Source organism: Nansenia antarctica (genome assembly GCF_963989245.1).
Source record: "Nansenia antarctica genome assembly, chromosome: 8".
Taxonomy (NCBI): domain Eukaryota; kingdom Metazoa; phylum Chordata; class Actinopteri; order Argentiniformes; family Microstomatidae; genus Nansenia; species Nansenia antarctica.
This window is the reverse complement of record NC_137678.1, coordinates 4,114,443-4,139,293: the sequence shown is the minus strand read 5'-3', so window position 1 is coordinate 4,139,293 and position 24,851 is coordinate 4,114,443. Positions and strand designations below refer to the sequence as shown.

At 45.2% G+C, this 24,851-nt stretch overlaps 1 protein-coding gene across 1 annotated transcript in view; it reads right to left on the bottom strand.

The window, feature by feature from the left end:
* The window catches only part of LOC308163767 (rho-associated protein kinase 2-like), a gene marked incomplete at both ends in the record, with an annotated part of 46,478 nt that extends 21,955 nt beyond the window's left edge, over positions 1–24,523 (bottom strand). The window contains 15 exons of the mRNA XM_080537955.1: positions 162–240; positions 894–982; positions 3,470–3,540; positions 6,318–6,486; positions 7,030–7,221; positions 7,729–7,823; positions 8,135–8,228; positions 9,319–9,505; positions 9,839–9,942; positions 11,568–11,637; positions 11,965–12,149; positions 13,094–13,254; positions 14,195–14,354; positions 18,915–19,021; positions 24,487–24,523. Of these exons, the coding sequence (XP_080394081.1) occupies positions 162–240; positions 894–982; positions 3,470–3,540; positions 6,318–6,486; positions 7,030–7,221; positions 7,729–7,823; positions 8,135–8,228; positions 9,319–9,505; positions 9,839–9,942; positions 11,568–11,637; positions 11,965–12,149; positions 13,094–13,254; positions 14,195–14,354; positions 18,915–19,021; positions 24,487–24,523 (1,800 nt within the window). The remainder of the gene's footprint in view (positions 1–161; positions 241–893; positions 983–3,469; positions 3,541–6,317; positions 6,487–7,029; positions 7,222–7,728; positions 7,824–8,134; positions 8,229–9,318; positions 9,506–9,838; positions 9,943–11,567; positions 11,638–11,964; positions 12,150–13,093; positions 13,255–14,194; positions 14,355–18,914; positions 19,022–24,486) is intronic.
* Between the last annotated feature and the right edge of the window lie 328 nt (positions 24,524–24,851).

Sequence of the window (24,851 nt, the reverse complement as noted above, 5' to 3'; positions counted from 1 at the left end):
TTTGCAGTTATTCTCCTAGGAGCAAAATCAAATCTATACGTTATATATATATAGGCTATTGTCATTCTAGCACTAATCAAATGAGCTATAATGCATTATCAATGAAAAATAACAAATAAGATGCAGAGAGACAGACTGAGGGTGAGGGTGACAGGAATGACCTGGAATATCCTGGGGATCTCTTTGGCGTCAGCGCGGTACACGTCTGTCTGGGTGACAGGCCGCACATGGAACAGTTTGCTGCAAGAAGATAAAAACGTTTAAATAAAATGTGTTTACAAATGTGGGTTAGGGTTGAACATAGCTTTTTTTATGGATTGGAATGTAGCAATTTCTTAAGCCGAGTTAATAACCAATGACTGGTCTAAATTACAAACATTCTAATGAATAACTTGATTCTAATGAATTGTTGATGTGTTGAATACTTATTTCCCGCACTGTACACCAGCCATTTGCTTAAGTTAAAAAAGTTAAACTGTACACACAATTGGTTCTTCTTCTTTCAATTGGTTCTCCTTTATGTAAATGCTTCAGTTAAGTCCCCAAACAAATCTGTCGCTTCTTATGCTACACCATGCAAACCACATTCCAAACAAATATTTTGCACAAAAGTGTTCAACATGGATGTAAATCAGAACGAGTTTGTCCCAGCTGTGTGTGTGTGTGTGTGTGTGTGTGTGTGTGTGTGTGTGTGTGTGTGTGTGCTTGTGAACTAGAGAATTAGCGAATTGGCCGAATCTCCATTCAGATAAACAAAACTGAAATTGAGTGGCTGTTTCTCTACTTTGCAGGTTGTTGCTGTAATGCTCTTCAAGTTAACGTATCAAAATACATCTTTACAAGGTCCTTTGAAGACACTTTTAATGGGCTTCCACACAGAACACGTTACTCACTCGATATCCAGCACCATGTAGGGGTTGGACAGCTCTTTGTCTTGCTCACTGTTATAAAAAAGAATCTTCTTGCTGCTCACTACCACATACTGTAAAAAGACAAGAAAATACAATTCACTCAGAAATATGTTTCTCAGACATTTTCAGATCTCAAGTTACGCATCAACAGAAGCCATTTACACTGTCAAGTAGCGATGTAACGATACACTCAACTCACGATTCGATACAATTCCCGCTACGATTTCTTTTACAAAATTAGATTGCAGACAAATTATGACTGAAAAAGATTTTAATAAATGTATTTCTCAGACAAAAACTACAAAATACTGTATTTTCTTAAAGAATCCCTTTTTATTCCTGAGGTAGGGTATAACGTTTCTCACTAGCTGCAGACACAGACCAGGGAGCGCTCCTTCTGCAGAGCGCACTGTGCTCGCCCCATACTGGCTCTCTGGGTTTTGCCTTTTGGGTGGTTTGGTAACCCTAGATGATCTTTGTGACATTTTACACATGACATTTCACATATGTACACAAACACCCAAAAGTATAAAAGCACCACTTGTAAAACACCACTAGAACATGCTCACTCGTAATGCCGCTTCTCTCTTCAAATCGCCGCAGCTCTCCTCGAGCTTCGTACTCTGAGTAATAAACCCTATATGGGTAGAAGGCGGAATTTCTTCCATAGCACATATAGTTTAGGAATTACGGTAATGAGAATGTGTGCTTTTAACAGATTTTTAAGGGTTAAAAGAGTATTGCGATTGTTTTTTTAATTTCACCGATTTGAAACGTCTCAAATTTGTAGCGATATTAAACTGTCTGGCGATGCATCGTTCCATCCCATCCATTTATCATCATGTGTAGAATTGTATGGAATGTGTGTAGGGGCTTTAAAATGTTAACTCTTTTGTGGGGGAGGACACCCAGACTACAGTGAAAAAAATAAATAGCTTCCGCAAATGTGAAACTCCCGCCAGGCCTGTGGCAGCGGACCTGAAACAGCTTTATAGGTTTCAGGTAAACACGGCTGATGTTTAAATCAGCATTTTCATTAAAGCCATTTTTTCCAGAAAATGAAATGGATAAAATAATTAATCAGTTATAATAATATATATACCGTATTTTCCGGACTATAAGTCGCGCTTTTTTCCATAGTTTGGCTGGTCCTGCGACTTATATACAGGGGTGCACATAACTTTTTGAGGCCAGTGCTCAGAGGAGCACCTAGGGATGCTGCTTGGTGCTCCCCGAGCTCGCGAGTCACGACCCGTCCCACAGGATGGATGAAAAAGGGATACATGGATAACTTATATTAGCAAAACGACATTTATTCATAAATAAAGATGAACGAACAAATGATTGTGTGCAAAACAAAAGAAACAAATGCAAAATCAAATGACTGCTCTTTAAGCATGAAAGTCTGTCAGACTCCTTTAAACACAATGAAATCAACTGATCTCTTTAAGCACTGCTCTGTTCTGTAAACACTGAAATCAACTTTTCAACAAAAAGTTACAGCCTAAGCATTTATTTATACTACAAGCTTAATCGTCATCATCACTGCTCTCTTGACTGCTGTAAATTATCACTGTCCTCAATTTCAACCATGGTAGAGGATGTTTTTTTTGTGATCAACTTTTTTCTTTTTTCTTTTTGTGCGCAAAAGCGCCCTCATGCAGCTGATCTGCCGCGCAGCATGCATTTTGGCGACGCATGCGCACTGGCGCACCAGTTATGTGCACCCCTGCTTATATATCAATATACTGTATATAATTTCATACTGACTGACATGAACCAAGGAGTAAACATTACCGTCTACAGCCGACAGAGGGCGCTCTGGGCTTGTGACAACTATATGCTGCTCCTATACCACTGAAGAAATGAAACATTAGCTTGTTGAAGCTAAGCAAACGGTAGCTTGGTGAACTTGCTTACTGGTAACTTGCTTGTTGGACTCGCTGGCTTGTTATGTTCATTTAGCATATTCAGCCTCCCAGGTATGTTCTTTATGCTATTGTGTAGCTGAATAACTGTTAATGTGGCTTGTTATGTTAACATACCGGACTTCTATTCAGCCTGTTGTTCTCTGTGCTATTGTGTAGTTTAATAAACTTGCCTTTCCAGATTAAATGTCTGTTCTTGGTCTTGGATTTTGTGAAATATATTTCTAAATAAATGCGACTTATAGTCCAGTGCGACTTATATGTTTTTTTCCTCTTAATGTCGCATTTTTTGACTGATGCGACTTATACTCGACTTATACTCGACTTAAATACGGTATTATACTAATTAATCACAATCAAAGTCGACATGGCCTAATTTAGTGGGTTCCTTCCAAGTGTACATGGGACACCCAGTACCCTGGGTGTCATTGTGATGCGATCTTTCTAAACCACCACCTGTTGTTGTGAGGGGGGAACCCTCTCCAGAAGGAACATCTTCTCACAGATCTCCGGGGGGTTTGGCTCAGCACGTTAACTAACGGTCAGTTACAAGTATTTTGTGTGTTAAATGTGAACTCCTAAAACAAAGTGTTAGTGAATATGGAACTGTGTCAAACATGTTCTATGTACCTTTCTCTCCCATCCAAACTTCTTGGTGTTGTTCCTGACAGGCAGTGACAGCCATCCCTCCAGCCTGGTTTCTAGGAGGAAAAGGAGCAACACATTTAAACAGCAGGGTAACATTGGACAATATGCAGGGCAGTACCTGAATGGGGGGGGGGGGGTTGTCTTGTCTTTGAGCTGGGGAGAGGTTAAAGAAAAGATCAATGAATGAACCATAGCAATTGTCCAAATGAGCCACAGTTAGACAGCATGATCCAGAGTTAGCAACACCACTAATGAAAATAGCCCTCAAATATCTGTTATTTTTATGTAACGGTTTGACAATCTTTAAATTCCTGTGGAAATCCCATGTTCTCCTGTTACTGATGTGACAAACGCACAGATTAGCCGTAAATGCTGTGGAAGAGCCATGTTCAGATAGGGGACTACCTGCCTCTCTAACCTCTAGACTACCTGCCTCTCTAACCTCTAGGCTACCTGCCTCTCTAACCTCTAGACTACCTGCCTCTCTAACCTCTAGACTCCCTGCCTCTCTAACCTCTAGACTACCTGCCTCTCTAACCTCTAGACTACCTGCCTCTCTAACCTCTAGACTACCTGCCTCTCTAACCTCTAGACTACCTGCCTCTCTAACCTCTAGACTACCTGCCTCTCTAACCTCTAGACTACCTGCCTCTCTAACCTCTAGACTACCTGCCTCTCTAACCTCTAGACTACCTGCCTCTCTAACCTCTAGACTACCTGCCTCTCTAACCTCTAGGCTACCTGCCTCTCTAACCTCTAGACTACCTGCCTCTCTAACCTCTAGGCTACCTGCCTCTCTAACCTCTAGACTACCTGCCTCTCTAACCTCTAGACTACCTGCCTCTCTAACCTCTAGGCTACCTGACCTCTAACCTCTAGACTACCTGCCTCTCTAACCTCTAGGCTACCTGCCTCTCTAACCTCTAGACTACCTGCCTCTCTAACCTCTAGACTACCTGCCTCTCTAACCTCTAGGCTACCTGCCTCTCTAACCTCTAGACTACCTGCCTCTCTAACCTCTAGGCTACCTGACCTCTAACCTCTAGACTACCTGCCTCTCTAACCTCTAGGCTACCTGACCTCTAACCTCTAGACTACATGCCTCTCTAACCTCTAGACTACCTGCCTCTCTAACCTCTAGACTACCTGCCTCTCTAACCTCTAGACTACCTGCCTCTCTAACCTCTAGACTACCTGCCTCTCTAACCTCTAGACTACCTGCCTCTCTAACCTCTAGACTACCTGCCTCTCTAACCTCTAGACTACCTGCCTCTCTAACCTCTAGACTACCTGCCTCTCTAACCTCTAGACTACCTGCCTCTCTAACCTCTAGACTACCTGCCTCTCTAACCTCTAGACTACCTGCCTCTCTAACCTCTAGGCTACCTGCCTCTCTAACCTCTAGACTACCTGCCTCTCTAACCTCTAGGCTACCTCTCTAACCTCTAGACTACCTCAGGGTTGCCACGCTTGCCTTGAAATAATTTTCCATACCACCTCTTGATTTTCCAGGTACCATGTTTTGTGATGATATCTAGACCGTTAAAACTTTCCGCCCCCGCCCGTCCACCACACCGGCCCACCCCCACCCCCAGAGGACACCTGACTACTTACTTGATTTAAAAGATGTGCCGTCTAGATGTGCAGTCTAGTCTAGATGTGCGATCAGCTCTTAAATGCTTAGAGATAGTTCGCTGTCTAACCAGTGTTTTGATTGCTCAGTGTAGATGTATTAAACTAGAACTAATTTCCAGCCTAGAACACCACTGGGCTGAAAAACTTGGTTCCCTAAAACGTATAGGTGATGGTGGTGATTCCAATTCATCAGAGCAGTCATACGTCATCTCCCTGTCATCAGAACGATCACGCCCCCTTTTGGGTGGCAGAATTGTTAGAGGTTTGACTTGCGGTCAATGCAAATGTATGGTCTTTGCTACTTTTATACGTTAAAATAAGAAAACAGTATTGCTTTTTAGCAATTAGGAGCCCAAATCAGATGGCCAGTCAGGCAAACAATTATATAGTGTCGTTGCCGATCAATGATCTACGTCGTTATATATTTTAAAAATCATGAAATAGAGGTTGATGTGTGTCCTTTCAGTCTGCCTCCATCTATGTGGCTGAACGACCCTAACCCTGAGATGTCATATAACCCTAACCTGCATACAACTACCTTATTGAATCTCCAGATAATGTATTTCTGACATCTATCACTTGCTGTAGTTAAGATACTTTATTTTTCTGTTTTGGTAGTCTGTCCAATGTGACACTTGCCCTCCTCCACCGGCCCTAGTTTTGGATCTAGCTTGCTGTTCATTATTTTGATAATAAATCATAGCTAGCTAGCTATAACATCTTCATATTAAAAAAAAAAATATATATATATATATATATATATACACACATACATATACTATATATACCATACAGGCTAAATACTGATCACTTGGCATATGCATAATCTATTAAAGTAGCGAAGATCACACATTTGCATTGACCGCCAGTCAAACTTCTACCACTTCCTGAGTAAATCCAACGTTCCTACGCTGAGATATGACCGTTTTAGCACATCAATGTTTGTTTGCAACAATGAACCATGTGCTTGCCAACCAACATTGATAAAGCCACATTTAGAACAGCCACAGACAGTTCCAAGCCAACTACTTAAAGTTGAGAATAAACTTCAATTATTAAATGTTTTAGAAAGCCTATCAAATTTTCCGGGACAACACAATTTTAACCTCTAGACTACCTCTCTAACCTCTAGACTACCTCTCTAACCTTAAGGCTACCTCTCTAACCTCTAGGCTACCACGGCCACAGACATTACCTGCGTAGGCGTCGTCCATGTCGAGGTCAGGCCCGCTGCTGATGCTCGCCGCCTCTAAGGAGTGGACGCTGACGGAGTTGAGGAGGCCGCGCAGCTGTTCGATGTCGCTGTCCTTGCTGTCCAGGGCCATCTGCAGCTCTATGCGCAGCTGACTCTCGTCTGCAATTTGCTGCAGACAGAAAGACGGACGAAAAGGACATTCTTTTAGTCATCCATAGTTTTTCCGTCTGCGGCCCCTGTTGACGTTGTTTGTCGGCATGTTATTGATCGCTGGCACGTCGACGGCCGCTGTTGTTGAAACGGTTAGGGTCAGGTGTCGTTGGTTGTGTTGATGACCACATTGCATACCGTCGACCTCCCTCGGAACTTGACGATGCTGTTATTGAAGTGGTTGTGGTTGACGGTTAGTGTGTGGTCGTGGTTGTGTTACTGTTAGTGTAAGGTTGTGGTTGTGACAGTTAGTGTGAGGTGGTGGTTGTGGTTGTGACAGTTGTGGTTTAGCCCTTAGTGTAAGGTTGTGGTTGTGACAGTTAGTGTGAGGTGGTGGTTCTGACAGTTGTAGTTTAGCCCTTAGTGTAATGTGGTGGTTAGGGTTAGGTTGAGGTTTTGGGTGTAGTTTAGCCCTGATTGTAAGGTGGTGGTTAGGGTTAGTGTAAGGTGGTGGTTAGGGTTAGAGTTAGGGTTAGGGTTGGTGTAAGGTGGTGGTGCTGACCGCCTGCATGTCGTTGATCTCCCTCTGGTACTTGATGATGGTGCTGTTAAGCTTCTCCTTCTCCGACCGCAGCTCCAGCTGCAACTTCCTGTTCTCTTTCTCCTTCCGTCGCACATCCGTGTCGTTACCACGACGACTGCCTCCGCCACGCATCTCTTTCCTGTTCATGATCTCTGCCAGCTTGTTCACAGCCTAAAACACACGTTCGTACACACACACACACACACACACACACACACACACACACTTGTAATGACCCTATAATTAAGAGTACTGAGTGTAATGTAGAAAAAACTTTTGACTAATAAGTTAACTAATATTACAACACAGTCAGGTTAAATCAGGGAAACATGTCTAAACTATCCTTCCCTCCCAGCAGACGTACCTGGGTCTAACCCTCCCAGCAGACGTACCTGGGTCTAACCCTCCCAGCAGACGTACCTGGGTCTAACCCTCCCAGCAGACGTACCTGGGTCTAACCCTCCCAGCAGAGACGTACCTGGGTCTAACCTTCCCAGCAGACGTACCTGGGTCTAAAACACCCAGCAGACGTACCTGGGTCTAAAACACCCAGCAGACGTACCTGGGTCTAAAACACCCAGCAGACGTACCTGGGTCTAAAACACCCAGCAGACGTACCTGGGTCTAACCCTCCCAGCAGAGACGTACCTGGGTCTAACCCTCCCAGCAGAGACGTACCTGGGTCTTCAGCGTTCTCTCTGACTGCAGCTGCTTCTCAAACGTGATCTTCATCTGGCTCATCTGCTGCTCGTCGTCCTTCGATGTCTGCAGCTCTGAACACAACAGACCAGACAGCCCTGCTCATGTACAGTTGTAAACAGCCCTGCTCATGTACAGTTGTAAAGTCAAGCCTTTCTTTTCAATACCACAATTGTCCATCTAGTAAAACCAGTCCGTACCCCTGTATCCCAGTACACATGACAATAGTACTTTGGAAAGAAATGCGTCACTAATTGAACTGTAGTTAACTGTGAGAGCAATCACATCGTTGCAGTTCATAGTTATGGAGATGTTCTCTTGCTATCCAAATCCGGGGCGATTAAAACCAAAAAAAGGAAATAAATTGAAATAAGGAACAGTTTACCTTCATGCGTGTCCTTCAGTCTGTTGTTCAGCTCCTCCTTCTCGTTGGCGAGGTTGGCCACGTCACCAGTCAGAGTTCTGTTGGATTCCTCCAACTACATAGGAACATAATCCACCAAATACTCTTTACACTCATAAAGGGCCTTATCATTGAAACATACAAAATGTGAAAATGTCGTTTTCCATTCTGTTCATCAGGTTTTGCCTTCTAGATCTCCAAATCTAAACTAACTCTGTGTGAACGCAGCTCAGCCCCTGTCCACTCACCCCTATCCCCTGTCCACTCACCCCTATCCCCTGTCCACTCACCCCTATCCCTATCCCTATCCCCTGTCCACTCACCCCTATCCCCTGTCCACTCACCCCTATCCCCTGTCCACTCACCCCTATCCCCTGTCCACTCACCCCTATCCCTAGCCCCTGTCCACTCACCCCTATCCCTATCCCCTGTCCACTCACCCCTATCCCTATCCCCTGTCCACTCACCCCTATCCCTATCCCCTGTCCACTCACCCCTATCCCCTGTCCACTCACCCCTATCCCTATCCCCTGTCCACTCACCCCTATCCCTATCCCCTGTCCACTCACCCCTATCCCTAGCCCCTGTCCACTCACCCCTATCCCTATCCCCTGTCCACTCACCCCTATCCCTAGCCCCTGTCCACTCACCCCTATCCCCTGTCCACTCACCCCTATCCCCTGTCCACTCACCCCTATCCCTATCCCCTGTCCACTCACCCCTATCCCCTGTCCACTCACCCCTATCCCTAGCCCCTGTCCACTCACCCCTATCCCTATCCCCTGTCCACTCACCCCTATCCCTATCCCCTGTCCACTCACCCCCATCCCTAGTGCCTGTCCACTCACCCCTATCCCTAGCCCCTATCCACTCACCCCTATCCCTATCCCCTGTCCACTCACCCCTATCCCTATCCCCTGTCCACTCACCCCCATCCCTAGCCCCTGTCCACTCACCCCTATCCCTATCCCCTGTCCACTCACCCCTATCCCTATCCCCTGTCCACTCACCCCCATCCCTAGCGCCTGTCCACTCACCCCCATCCCTAGCCCCTGTCCACTCACCCCTATCCCCTGTCCACTCACCCCTATCCCTAGCCCCTGTCCACTCACCCCTATCCCTATCCCCTGTCCACTCACCCCCATCCCTAGCGCCTGTCCACTCACCGAGCCGATGGTGACGTCCTTGTCGCCCAGCTCCTGCCTGTGTCGGGCCATCATCTCCTTCAGCTCCAGCTCCTTCATGATCTTCTCCTTCTCCAGGTCAGAGTACTGCTCCTCCGCGATGGACCGGGCCAGCTGCTCCGAGTCCGCCTTGGTCAGCGTGATCTCCAGCTGGGCCGCCAGGGAGTCCCTGTGGGGGTCAAGTGGGTCAACATGGGCCAATCAGATCAGTTGGGGGGATTGGGGGGGATTAAGCTATATACATGTTACGGTACATGTGGGAAAACTAGGGTTAGGGTTAGGTGCTAGGGTGACTTGGTATATGCTGGCATGTCTAACCTTAACCCTAACCCTAGCACCCTAGCACATAACCCTAACGCTAGTTTTCCCACATATACTATAACATACATATCTTAAGTTTTGCAGTTTGGGGACTATTCCATTATGTCCATTGCAGTACGCATGCTACATCGAGCTGACGTAAAGAAAGAGAAAACAAACAACAACTCAACCCCAGACCCACCTCTCCTCCTGCAGCTCCTGGAGTGACTGCTGCATGTCCTTGTACAGCTTGTTCTTCTCCTCACACTCCTCCTTCAGCTCGCGCACCTGCGTCTTATACAGCGTCTGCAACACCACAACCAGGAAAACTATCACCTGTGTCTTATACAGTGTCTACAACACCACAACCAGGACAACTATCACCTGCGTCTTATACAGCGTCTGCAACACCACGACCAGGACAACTATCACCTGCGTCTTATACAGTGTCTACAACACCACAACCAGGACAACTATCACCTGCGTCTTATACAGCGTCTGCAACACCACAACCAGGACAACTATCACCTGTGTCTTATACAGTGTCTACAACACCACAACCAGGACAACTATCACCTGCGTCTTATACAGCGTCTGCAACACCACGACCAGGACAACTATCACCTGCGTCTTATACAGTGTCTACAACACCACAACCAGGACAACTATCACCTGCGTCTTATACAGCGTCTGCAACACCACGACCAGGACAACTATCACCTGCGTCTTATACAGCGTCTGCAACACCACGACCAGGACAACTATCACCTGCGTCTTATACAGCGTCTGCAACACCACGACCAGGACAACTATCACCTGCGTCTTATACAGCGTCTGCAACACCACGACCAGGACAACTATCACCTGCGTCTTATACAGCGTCTGCAACACCACGACCAGGACAACTATCACCTGCGTCTTATACAGTGTCTGCAACACCACGACCAGGACAACTATCACCTGCGTCTTATACAGCGTCTGCAACACCACAACCAGGACAACTATCACCTGCGTCTTATACAGTGTCTACAACACCACAACCAGGACAACTATCACCTGCGTCTTATACAGCGTCTGCAACACCACAACCAGGACAACTATCACCTGCGTCTTATACAGTGTCTACAACACCACAACCAGGACAACTATCACCTGCGTCTTATACAGTGTCTGCAACACCACAACCAGGACAACTATCACCTGCGTCTTATACAGTGTCTACAACACCACAACCAGGACAACTATCACCTGCGTCTTATACAGCGTCTGCAACACCACAACCAGGACAACTATCACCTGCGTCTTATACAGTGTCTGCAACACCACGACCAGGACAACTATCACCTGCGTCTTATACAGTGTCTGCAACACCACGACCAGGACAACTATCAACACACTTACACACTCTCAATAATGTAACACAAAGCACATTAACACAACATTACTGGCTGAATGCAGAAGCACAGACTCCACATAGACGTTGTGCTGTCTTTACGTTCTTGTTCATATGAGCCATTACAATGTTTAAAGTGTTTAAAGTGAAGTTATCATTTAAAGGCTCATTCTGGGATTTGTTCTGCCGCTCAATTTCAATTCATGACAAAAGAATATCACTTTTAAATGCCTAATGAGGGTAGTACAACTAGTACAACCTTAGTATAACACAAAATAAAAACCCAATGTCTTGATTAAAACTATAATTCCAGTACCATGTCCTTGCATCCAAAAGCTCTGATTATGAATTCAAGAGTGTCTCGGTCCAATTGTATACCAAAAAACAAAGTGGGTTGGCAAGCCATGTGGCTGACAAACTAATTAAGGATTAAACTTGAACTTCAGTTCATGATTTGAATTGAAGACAATTCCACATTTCTGAATCAAACACAACCCCTGAAAGGACAAACATGATGATGTAAGGAGAGCAGACGTACAGAGAAGTACTGCTCAGTCTCCAGCTGGTCCTGGAGCTCCTTCATCTGGCCGTCAGAGTCCTGCCTCTCTCTGCACACAAACACAGAGAAACCTTCATTCTTCACTGTTCCATCAGTCATGACTGGAGAACTCTGTGTGTGTGTGTGTGTGTGTGTGTGTGTGTGTGTCCTGTAATCCCCAACAAAGCATTCAACACAAAGGGTTGAAATACATAAGACATAGAAACACAGACATCTGAGGTTGGAATTCAAATCGTAGCGAATAATTGAATAACTGATTCATTTCTACCCAGTACAGGCAGAGATGGGAACATGTGACAGGGTCTGGTGAAACAGGCCACGGGGGAGGTCATAGGTGTTCCCAGGTGGGATTAGAACTCATGACCCCACTACTTACTTGCGCAGTTCCTGATTCTGTTTCTCCAGACTGCGTTTCATGTCCAACAGGTGGTTGGCCTCCTGCTTCAGCTGTTTCTCTGAGGTCCGCAGGGTGTTGAGCTGCTGGTTCTGGGCCTTCAGGTCGTTCTGGGTCAGACTTCGCTTCTGGATCTCCTGCTCGATCCTCAGGGTCAGGTTCTTCACCTGGAGAAAGGGGAAATGTTTAATGAATGACAGGGATGGTCCAAAAGTCATTCTGCAGAGGTATCATCGATGGGTAGGAGTGGCTCGCTTTTTATGACACTGTATAGCTTTTAAGTTAGGTGGATCACTAAGGTAACGCTAACAAACACTTGTTATTGTTTCTGCTATGGAAATTCCGCTAGGTAGCAAAACCTTTTATAGAACCTCCCTCCTTCACCTGTCTGTGGAGGACTATGCACTTTTACCAATGGACATTAAAACCAAACAGTTTACAAGTTAAAACAGACTGATTCTTCCATGGCTTTTAGACATAAGGCTCTCTCATAAAATGAAGACAACAGAGGTGAAAGTTGGCAGTTCAGTTAAGTTCTTTTTTGACTACGCCGTCTAAAGCTGCCCGTAGGCAAATCCATAACTGTATCTCTGCCTCGCGCTTCCATGATCTGGTACATTCAGGACAGACCAGACAGATGAATGTGATCAGAGGAGATCAGAGGAGATCGTTCACATAAAGCTGTGAGAAGGTTCATAGCTACTCTGCTCTTTATGGACCAAAATGAAAACGTCAAATCTTGTGTAGTTGTTAATGTTCCATCATGGCAGATTAGGTGGCTGCATCTGTACCAGTTAGTATTAACACACACGCACACTCACAGACACAGACACAGACACAGACACAGACACAGACACAGACACAGACACAGACACAGACACAGACACAGACACAGACACAGACACACACAGACACAGACACACACACACACACACACCCCCACACACACACCCCCCCACACACACACACACACACACACACAGACACACACACACCCCCACACACACCCCCCCCCCCCCACACACACACACACACACACACACACACCCCCACACACAGACAGACAGACAGACACACACACACACACACACACACACACACACACACACACCTCTTCAGTGAGCCTCTCCTTGTGGCGGCGGAGTTCCTCCAGCTTCTGCAGGGCCTGTTTGTAGTCGCAGTCCAGCATGCTGCTGCGTTTCTCCAGCTCCAGCATGCGGTTCTCCACCTGCGCCTTGGACGCCCGCTCCTCCTGCAACTTCTGCTCCACCTCTGAGGGGAGGGAGGGAGGGAGAGAGGAGGGGTGAGGGAGAGAGGGATGAGGGGTGAGGGAGAGAGGGAGGGGAGGGAGAGAGGGGGGTAAGGGAGAGAGGGAGGGTAGGGAGAGAGGGATGAGGGGTGAGGGGTGAGGGAGCGGTGAGGGAGGAGGGGTGAGGGAGAGAGGGAGGGGAGGGAGAGAGGGATGAGGGGTGAGGGAGGGGAGGGAGAGAGGGATGAGGGGTGAGGGGTGAGGGAGGGGAGGGAGAGAGGGAGGGGAGGGAGAGAGGGATGAGGGGTGAGGGAGAGAGGGAGGGGAGGGGTGAGGGAGAGAGGGAGGGGAGGGATGAGGGGTGAAGGGTGAGGGAGCGGTGAGGGAGAGAGGGGTGAGGGAGAGAGGGAGGGGTGAGCTGGCTATTAGAAAGTCAATTAGTAGCATTTATCAATTTTACAGATTGTCATGACAGATTTAAATCCACATATAGAAGATCTGACAACAGCAGCAACAACAACAAAAGCCTAAAGAGACGGCTCCTTCAACCTACGGTGGAAGAGGTTATGTAAGCATGTGGGGGGGGGGGCCTGACTGAGCAGAGTTACCACTAACGTCCTCATAGAGATGGGGCAGTGGCAAGTGGGCTGGAGAGAGAGGGTAAAGGGTAACTACACTTATATAGCGCCTTTATCCAAAGCGCTTTACAACGGCCTCTCATTCACCCATTCACACACACATTCACACACCAATGGCGAGGTAGGCAAGCTGCCATGCAAGGCGCCAGCCCCCGCTCACTAGGAGCAATTTGGGGTTCAGTGTCTTGCCCAAGGACACTTCGGGGCTCAAACCGCCGATCTGCCGACCTTGCGATCATTAGATGGCAGCTCTACCTCCTGCGCCACGGCCACCCAGAGGGGAAGAAGGAAAAATCAAAGGGGTTGGAAGCAGGGCAGAGCATACCCTTCATGACCTCCGACTTCGCGCCCTCGATGGACTCGGAGATCTTGCTCTTGTCAGCGAGCCGGGCCTTGGTGGCCTTGTGGGCCGCCTCCTCCTGCTCCACGCCCTGCTGCAGCACCTTCAGCTTGTAGGTCATGTCGATCTCCTTGTTGTTCTTCTCCTGCAGGGGGCGACGGAGAGAGAGAAGAGAGAGGGTGAACAAAAAGAAAGGTGGGGGGGGGGGAAAGAAGGACGGGAACAAAAGACGGTAAGAACGAGAGAGGGTACGAGCGGGGAAAAAAAGAGGAACGAAACGTGTCGACGCGAGGGAAAGGAGGAGCGAGAGGATAAGATGATGTTTAAAGGAGGGCGAGACAAGATGCAACAGTAAGGTAGAAGAGTACAAAAGGGGGTTAACACTAGAACAGACGTGCCTTTTTATCTACTAAAAGAGCCGCCACTGTGGTCAAATGACCCCCTCTTTACAATGCTCAAGCTACTATTTACACACAACGACCACTAGTTGGCCGCTTGTAAATTAGCCTGCTTCCTACACAGAAAAACGGCAAAATAGCTTCATACTAGCTTATCCTGATGTGATTTTGAAAATGTAAGGATACTGGGTGGTAGAACGCACACAAGTCATGAAAGGAGGGTCCTAAAATTTGATTGAGTGCAAAGATAGAACATTTTCCTTTTCTCACAGGGGTCAAATGACCCCTCATGGCTGATTAAGTGTTGTTCAGCATCGTTTGAGTAAACAATGACTGAGTCAGTCCGTCTAGACCAGGGGTCGGCAATTAGGTTTGGCCTCGGGCCAAATTTTTTTTGAGCCACTAGATGGCGGGCCCGAACTTTTTTTTTTTTTTTTTTTTTTTTTTCTCCTAACACCAGGGGAGCCACCCCTCCTAAATTTCGTTGTTTGGTACCTGTACTGTAGCAATGACAATAAAGACCATTCATTCATTCCATTAATTCATTCATAAGTAATTGATTGTTAAAAAATGTGACACATTCTAATGCTTTGACTTTTCTTTCGAAAAATGTACACATCGCTAGTCAACTAACACAGCTTGTTTTGTGAGCCTGCTAACAATGTAAAGTAGTGTTGTAGTTAACTAGGTAACAATGTAAAGTAGTGTTGTAGTTAACTAGGTAACAATGTAAAGTAGTGTTCTAGTTAACTAGGTAACAATGTAAAGTAGTGTTGTAGTTAACTAGGTAACAATGTAAAGTAGTGTTGTAGTTAACTAGGTAACAATGTAAAGTAGTGTTGTAGTTAACTAGGTAACAATGTAAAGTAGTGTTCTAGTTAACTAGGTAACAATGTAAAGTAGTGTTGTAGTTAACTAGGTAACAATGTAAAGTAGTGTTGTAGTTAACTAGGTAACAATGTAAAGTAGTGTTGTAGTTAACTAGGTAACAATGTAAAGTAGTGTTGTAGTTAACTAGGTAACAATGTAAAGTAGTGTTGTAGTTAACTAGGTAGCAGTCCAATCCATTACGTTGCAGTATTTTGGCTTGACTAGCAAGTTTGTGTTGTGATTCTCAACAACGTTGAAACGTAGTTTCACCCTTTTCCATAGTTTTGAATAATAAATGTGTGGACTGACGATGTAGCGCAGCCTAGCTTATTCTAATAATTATTTAACATACTTTCATTCTGAATGATTCCCCCCTCCTCCCAGACAAGGTCACATTATTATTGGATTGGTTGTTTGCGTGCCGGGTGAAGTTAGCTAAACATTTAACCTGCTAACTAGCAAGAGAAACATCATGTCACTCTCCAAAGGTGTAAAGAGGAAAGTTGACGGTGAAAACAGGGCATTTAAAGAGGAATGGACAGCGAACTATAATGTTCATCCTACCTGGTTTCATCAACGCAAAGCCGTTGTGAGACTCACATCTTCCGTGCTCACAATGTTCCCTTTCTATACATGCGAGTCGTCCCTTTCCTCAATGAATGTGATAAAGACGCACGAGAGGAATCGATTGATGCAAAAAAAAACTTGAGAACTGCCTGCGGATTAAAGTGACGTCCATATAACCAGATATCAAGCAAATACTGACCGATGGGAGATGCCACTTTTCACATTAAGTGAGTACCAAGCCTGTCGTTATTGTATTTAATAACCTAATTGTATTTTGTATATTTTGAATGAATGGCTCATTGTAATTATTATCCCTAATAGCGTGTTTGCTCTGTCGTTTCAGGAGCATAGGCCTATGCACCACCACCCCTCGCATAAGCGGATTACTTTTCTTTCTTTTCTTTTTTTCACCGATTTTGTTGTCAATGTTTTACAGAATATTAAACTGAATTTGCTTTGTTACTGTTCATATGTGTGTTGCAGTCACATATACGTAAACATTACGTTTGAATTATTTACTGAGCTGGTGTTATTTTTTTCAAACCACACACGGCTATTTCAGCACTACACGTTGTCCACCTACTTATGATTCACTATGAGGGGTTCAGCGTCAGTGCGCTTCGGTGCACCCCGCTGCCTGATTGTCTGTCCCTGTGTCATTCACTCTCAACATGGATAAAAGTACAATAAGCATTATTCAGGTGGAGGTAGATTCTCTATTCGGACATTATAGGCGCTATATGTGGGACTGTCGGTCGGATATTGTAAAAAAAAAAAAAAAAAAAAAAAAAGAAAGTGGATTCTCCAAATATTCTGCTGGGCCAAATATTATTGGTGATGGGCCAGCAATGGCCCGCGGGCCGCCTATTGCCGACCCCTGGTCTAGACCATCGTTTCTCAACGGGGGCGTTCAGACAACATCGGGGGGCGCTGGAACATATATTTTTAAAAGGGGGACGTTGAGGTGTTCTTGGGGGTCGTTCGCGCATTAAGTATTTTTCTCATGAAAAACAGCTGTCAGCAGTGTTATTACGGGTACGTTCGTAAATGCACGAACGGTCATTTCGCTCGGACAAACCGTGTTTTCAGTCAGAGCACCCATCTCTGAGCGCTCCCAGAGCGCAGTGCTCTGAACTTGGCCGGGCTCTGTGACGCAGACACACGTAGCGCAGCGCCCAAAAAAATAAAAGTGAGTGTCATCAAGAAGATGAAGCTAAAAACTCAGCTAGCAAAGGCAGAGCTTTTGATAGTTTCCAATGTGTCTGGGTAAGCTGCATTGTAGAAGGATCTTGACAGTTCATGTACAGTGCAGAAATTGCAATACTATGCTAGTCTACAATAGAAAGAAACCCGGTTCATCCCATCTGTAACGTATTGTTGACCATGGATGCACCATAGCTAATGCTAGCACAAGCCAACTTTCAATGCCCAACTTCTATGAGTGTTTTCCTTGTAGGCTATGCTTGAGTGACATATGTTTCAGTTTGTGGGCTCATTGTAATTGTTGGCTATAAGCCAGAGAGAACATTTCTTATTTTAGTTTTGACAGTCCATGTCCCCGCCGGTGACGTAAGCCTGTCGTGCCAAATACTCCCTCCCCGCGTATACACACTACCCTCCGCGCTTACGCATTCACTTTGTTCGCTTCCTTTCAATACAGCTTATTTAATTTAGTTACAATTAGTGCTAATACCATACCACCATACCAGAACATCACAGCAGGAACAACCTATCTCAAAAAAGCGATCGTAGTCCGGAAAGGGCTCTCTCGCTTACCAATAATCGAACCTAGAGAAATCAGCTACGAATGTCCCCTCCCCTCGCAGGTTCATCACAGTATATTACATAAATGTATTACTGTTAAGTGTTGTTGTGGATGTTATCCCTAGTGCCATTCTGAGGTTAGCATTGCGATGTGTTCGTCTTAACGTTCACAAACTAAAATATACGATCGCTTTTTGTGATATGTTGGTCCTCTTGTGATGTCCTGGAAACGAACACATAAGCACTCCGAACAGCTGCAGCGTCTTTTGTTGCTATAGGAAACCACTACTCTACTTGCGATTGATCAGCTGTCAGCAGTGTTATTACGGGTACGTTTGTAAATGCACGAACGGTCAGTTCGCTCGGACAAAACCGTGTTTTCAGTCAGAGCGCCCATCTCTGAGCGCTCCCAGAGCGCAGAGCTCTGAACTTTGGAACTTTGTTAAGGTTTGATATGTTTTGATATGAGAAATTCGAACTAAGTGGTCAGTTTATGAAAATAATACCTTAGAATACTAATAAATATTAAAATAAATAGCCCCCTAGCGTTTGCCGCCATATTGTGACACCACCGCCCCAAAGTCCAATAAAAAAAGAATAAATATTAGCATCATAAAACAGCAATTTGGCGAAATGCAACACCAGCACACTTAAAAAACTAACAATGTTAGTGGTAATGTACAGTTTTGTAGCCTACTGTTTGTTCTGCACCGGACGTGTTCCTAGCAGTCTGTTTGTATTCTCTGATCTTGTCTAAGTTTGTTCAACACTCAGAAACAGCATTTTTATTCACATTCACATTCGCTTTTCTGCTCTCTAGTAAACTAATGATAATGATATTCCAACTGCCCAGTTAAATCAAATCTATTATTTGGCATTCATTGACATGCTTTTTAAATGATATAAGACAGAATATTAGTCAACGATAATATTCAGGGAAGAAAATAAGCCTACTTTTTTTTGATGGGGGGCGGTAAGAGACCTGGATAATGGACAGGGGGGTGCTGGCCCAAAAAAGGTTGAGAACCACTGGTCAAGACGAAGGCATCTGCTAAATGACTAAAGGCTGAACGGAAAGGAAAATAAAAATCATCCATGTGGTTTACCTTCTCCAGGTCAGTCAGCTTCTCCTGGAGTTGCCGCTTCTCCGTCTCCGCCTTGGACAGAACCTGTCTCACCTGCCGCACCTCCTCCTCCAGGCCAGAGATACGCACTGCAGAGAGAGAGAGAGACCGGAGAGAGACAGGTGACATCATCACCTGGATTTTTTGATCAGATCGCAGAGCGTCTGGTTGCTCGTGGTTGACTAGCTACAGAGGCGGGTTCTGAGACGGTGGGACCTTTGGGGGTGACCAGGGACTCTCGTGGGGCCGTGATACAAATCTGAACCAAGAGGAGCTAAAGAGCTAAGTGCTAGTTTAACATTAGCTTGTTCAAAAAAGGCAACTGATAACTCTGATGTCATAATGGAGGCCCAAGCCATTTTCAACCAAGAAGAGGAACGGGAAGGTAGTCATCTCTACCCTGCTACCCAGGTGGGACTTCCACCCAGCCTTCATCAAAAACATAAACGCTGAAATATCCAGAGAGTGTGCAATGAAGCAAAATGTATACTTGGCGGCCCACCCCACCCTGGACGAGTACAGTTTATATGACCAAGTGCACATCTTCAAGGCAACAGTCCCCATTTTTGCAAAGACCCTGAAGGACGTCACACTAGACCGCAGACCGAACACATCCTACAGGAGCAACAGAGACCATCAGACCACCACCTCACACAGACCATCATCTAGACGACCTGCTGCATCCAGAGAACACCCTGCTGCATCCGGAGGACACCCTGCTGCATCCAGAGGACAGACTGCTGCATCCAGAGAACACCCTGGTGCATCTAGAGGACACCCTGCTACATCTAGAGGACACCCTGCTGCATCCAGAGAACACCCTGGTGCATCTAGAGGACACCCTGCTACATCTAGAGGACACCCTGCTGCATCCAGAGAACACCCTGGTGCATCTAGAGGACACCCTGCTACATCTAGAGGACACCCTGCTGCATCTAGAGGACACCCTGCTGCATCTAGAGGACACCCTGCTACATCTAGTGGACACCCTGCTACATCTAGAGGACACCCTGCTACATCTAGAGGACACCCTGCTACATCTAGAGGACACCCTGCTACATCTAGAGGACAGCCTGCTGCATCTAGAGGACACCCTGCTACATCTAGAGGACACCCTGCTACATCTAGAGGACACCCTGCTACATCTAGAGGACAGCCTGCTACACCCAGAGGTCTCCCGGCTGCACCAAATAGACACCCTGCTGCACCCCAGGCCAGGCCCACCCCGCCACTGCCATCCCCATACCACACATATGCGCAGGCTGTGAGCAGAGGAAGCCCAAAACCTACACCTAGCAGAGCCCCACCCTACGACCTGAGCATACACCAGATGCTCAGTGAGCTCTACGCAGTCATGGTCCGGGACTAAAACCATTAGAACAAAAACAACATGGAATACAAATCTTTAACAATTTCATCCTGGAACATTCAAGGTCTGAGGTCGACTGCCTTTGGCATTAAGAGCAGAAACCCAGACTTCACGAAAGAAATTTCAAACACAGGAGTTTTTTTAATTTTATCCTACAGGAGACATGGTATAGAGGAGATGGTCCCACTGGCTGTCCCGCCAACTATAGAGAGCTGGTAGTACCATCCACCAAGCTACCTGGGATCAGACAGGGACGAGACTCGGGAGGTATCCTAATATGGCACAAATTAGAACTCTCTCACTCCATCACACCAAAACAGGAGCTTTCTACATATGGCTAGAAATAAATAAGGAACTTACCTCAACCGAGAAAAATATCCTCCTGTGTGCTACATACATCCCCCCAATTGAATCCCCATATTTTAAAGATGACATGTTCTCCATCCTAGGGGAGGAAATTAACCATTTCCAGTCCTGTGGTCACATTGTAGTCTGTGGAGACCTCAACGCCAGGACAGGACGAGAACCTGACACTCTCAGCACACAGGGTGACAAACACCTACCAGGAGGTGGTAACATCCCCTCCCCAATATGCCCCCCCAGACACAGCTACGACAAGGCAACAAACAAACATGGGTCACAACTCCTACAGCTCTGTCGTTCACTGGGACTGTACAGGCTTCGAGGAGACTCCTATGGTAGGTACACCTACAGCTCATCTCTGGGTAACAGTACAGTAGATTACTTCATCACTGACCTTAGCCTGGTGTCTCTCAGAGCGTTCACAATCAGCCCATTAACACCCCTGTCAGACCACAGCAAAACCACAGTCTACCTGAACAGTTCAACACCCAATCATGAAGTAGTAAAACCTACCAAACTACACACTATTAAAAAATACTACAAATGGAAGGAAGGTAGTGTTGAAACATATCAAAACGCTATTAGACAACAACAAGTTCAATCACTATTAGACCAGTTCCTGAAAAAAACCTTTCAATACAACAGTGAAGGTGTAAACAAGGCAGTAGAAAACCTTAATAATATATTTGACCTTTCAGCCTCCTTATCTGACCTAAAGGCCTCAAATAGAAAACCCCCCAGAAATAACAACAATGACAAATGGTTCGACAACGAGTGTCAAAACCTCAGAAAGGAACTAAGGAACCTATCAAACCAGAAACATAGAGACCCAGACAACCAGAGCACACGTCTTCACTATGGTGAAACATTAAAACTGTATAAAAATACATTAAAGAAAAAAAGGGACCATCATGTTAGAAACCAGCTACACTCTATAGAGGAATCCATAAAAACAAACAAATTCTGGGAAAAATGGAACACTCTAAATAAACAAAAACATGAGGATCTACCCATCCAAAATGGAGATATATGGGTAAATCACTTCTCCAATCTCTTTGGTCCAATAGAGAAAAATAAACAGCAAAGACACATACAAGATAAACTACAAAGTTTAGAGTCAGCCATAAAAGACTACCAGAACCCGCTAGACTCTCCAATTACACTAAAGGAAGTACAGGACAAAATAAATTCACTCGAAACCAAGAAGGCCTGTGGTGTCGATGGCATCCTAAATGAAATGCTAAAATTCACAGACGTCAAATTCCAATTGGCTATATTAAAACTTTTCAACATTGTCCTTAGCTCTGGGATCTTCCCCAATATTTGGAACCAAGGATTGATAACGCCGCTCCACAAAAGTGGAGATAAATCTGATCCAAATAACTACCGTGGGATCCAGTGTTTCCCCTAGGTTTGCTGCCTTGGGAGGGTGGCATGGATCCTCCACCTCCACCCCCCCCCCGCTGTGAAATGTTAATTTCTCCTCACCCCCCACAATTAGTGTAACAGATTAGTAACAGAACAAGTTATCTCTGTAAAATCATAATATCAATTATGTGACTAGAACAAATATGATAATTTATAGACTTTATTGTTGAGCCACAAAGCCATCACTTATTTTTTATTAATTGTTTTACTGTTTTGACACTATAACAATCTTGACTTCACTATCTGTCCACTTTCTCACCTGGTTCTTCCTGCTCTTGCTCTCTCACTCTCTCTCTCTCTCTCTCTCTCTCTCTCTCTCTCTCTCTCTCTCTCTCTCTCTCTCTCTCTCTCTCTCTCTCTCTCTGTGTCATCTCCATCCTCCTCTCTCCCTCTTTGCACTGACAATCACACACAAACATATGTGACAGGGTCTGGTTAAAAAGTCTGCAAGTCTGGCAACATAATTTTTCAGTTTTTTTACTACCTTTCATTATCTACCTGTCATCTGTCAGTGATGACATGCTGACATGTTTAAATAGCAAAAATGTTTTGCTAATTCAAGATTCATGTTTTTGTATTGCCATGTGTGTCAAACGTTTATTACATCCTATTACAAGTAATGAAGGGGGGTGCTGAGGGTGCTGCACCAGAACCATAGGTTCTCAAGGCTACTTGTGGTCTTGACTACCTGTCCACTTTCTCACCTGGTTCTTGCTGTCTCTTTGGTCTCCTGACTCCATCCTGCTCTCGCTCCTCCTCCTCTTCCTCTCTATCCTCCTCTCTCCGTCTTTTGCTGTCCACCGAAAGGCAAACATAACAACCAGAATATGTATAATCTAATAAGAGGTATAAATTGATCCATATCAATTTATAACATCATTCTAATTGTATATTGGGTTGCTGTGGGCAATGCAGTCAGATAATGTCATTTTGACTTGACTCTCACCTGAAAAACAATCTTATGTCCATCTATGGAAAAACATTTCCAATGAGTGAGGGTTTGTTCCAATGCTTCAATCCACTTTTTTATTGTATTTTATTACCATAAAGCCCAATTCTAGCAGAATAAGACATATGTGACGCAACGTCATCGAACTGCGATGTGGGCGCAAAGTGCAAAGGCTTCAAATTTGCGTTAAAAAATGTTGACCAAAAAAATCTGATTTCGTTTTTTTGTCACCAGACACAAGTTAAGGTTTTGAACTACCCACTCGTTATTTTTTCGAGCAGTTTTACGATAGTTAAATACGTGTACTTAATCAACAAAATAAGCTTATTTTTCGCCTGAATGCTCCCGAGAACTTGGGGGCGGGAACGTGAGCCCAGCTAACAACAACAATCGGTGTGAATGGCTGTGAGCTCAATCGACGTAGCCAATAGCTGGGCGAGGGGGAGGGATAAAAAGCCAAATGTTGGTCTGTTTACTGTATTGTGCTGTATTGTGTTTGAATGCAAGATGGAATCGCAAATGCTCGCCGATGAGATCAACAGAATTTCTGCTGCCGGTACAAGGATCGACAATGGAGAATTGATGACCTCGTTCATTGCTGACTACATGCACGGAGGCAATTCAGATCCTCTGTCCTCCTCGGATTCCGATAGCGAAGAAGAAGACTCGCTTCAACCACGATCTGAGATAGCTGATCTCGCCGAAGATTGGTCTGACGAGAATGTTGAAAATGAGTTTACCGAGCAAGACTCCGAATTGGACAAAATCAAACGATTTGAGTGCAAATGCAAGCTTACACGCACAGACAATGCTCGACCGAGAATCTCTTGCAGCAAAAGACTGTCTTCTGAACTGATCTACGAGACGCGGTTGAATACAGCATCTTTGGATGCAGAGAACAAAGACTTGCTGGTTATGGGTGCTCTCTTGACGTCTATGAATCGTTCCGTTATGACTCAAGGTCTCAAAAAACTGCCTAAAAAACGCAAGTTATCCAGGGTATCATACTCCATTCAGGGGACGAACGTCTGCCGTGACACCTTCTGCTTCGTATTGGGGTAAGCTCTTTAAAATGTATACGTTCTGTTACTGTTAGTAGTTAAAATGACCTAGTATGTATCGTGGCGTTAGCCATGCTAGCTAGCAGACATTACCTATTTCTACTGTGCTGTTATTTATACGTTCTGTTACTGTTAGTAGTTAAAATGACCTAGTATGTATCGTGGCGTTAGCCATGCTAGCTAGCAGACATTAGCTATTTCTACTGTGCTGTTATTTATACGTTCTGTTACTGTTAGTAGTTAAAATGACCTAGTATGTATCGTGGCGTTAGCCATGCTAGCTAGCAGACATTATCTATAGCTATTAGTCTATTATTTATACGTTCTGTTGTTTTTTTGCTCAGGATCAGCAGCCGAACTCTCCATACCATTTCCCAATGGTACCAGGAGCACGGTGCTCTGCCACGCGAGAGAAAGACATGTCGAAAAAACACACAAAAGATGACATCGAGGGAGTCGTGAAATTCATCAAAAACTACGCTGAAGATCACGCCATTATTCTACCTGGCAGACACCCTGGACACAGGGACTACAGTGCTAAACTGCTGCCGTCCAATGTCACCAAAACCTCCGTCTGGCGTCTCTACAGTGATGCTCTGCAAATAACTGGTATGTAAAATGTGTGTGTGGGACTACAATCCAAGATTACAGAAATGTAACAATGTAAAATAGGTTACATTGTGTTAAATATGCTAAAACAACTTTTTAAAATGACTTGACTGATGGCTGTGTTAACAGCCAGGCCCTGT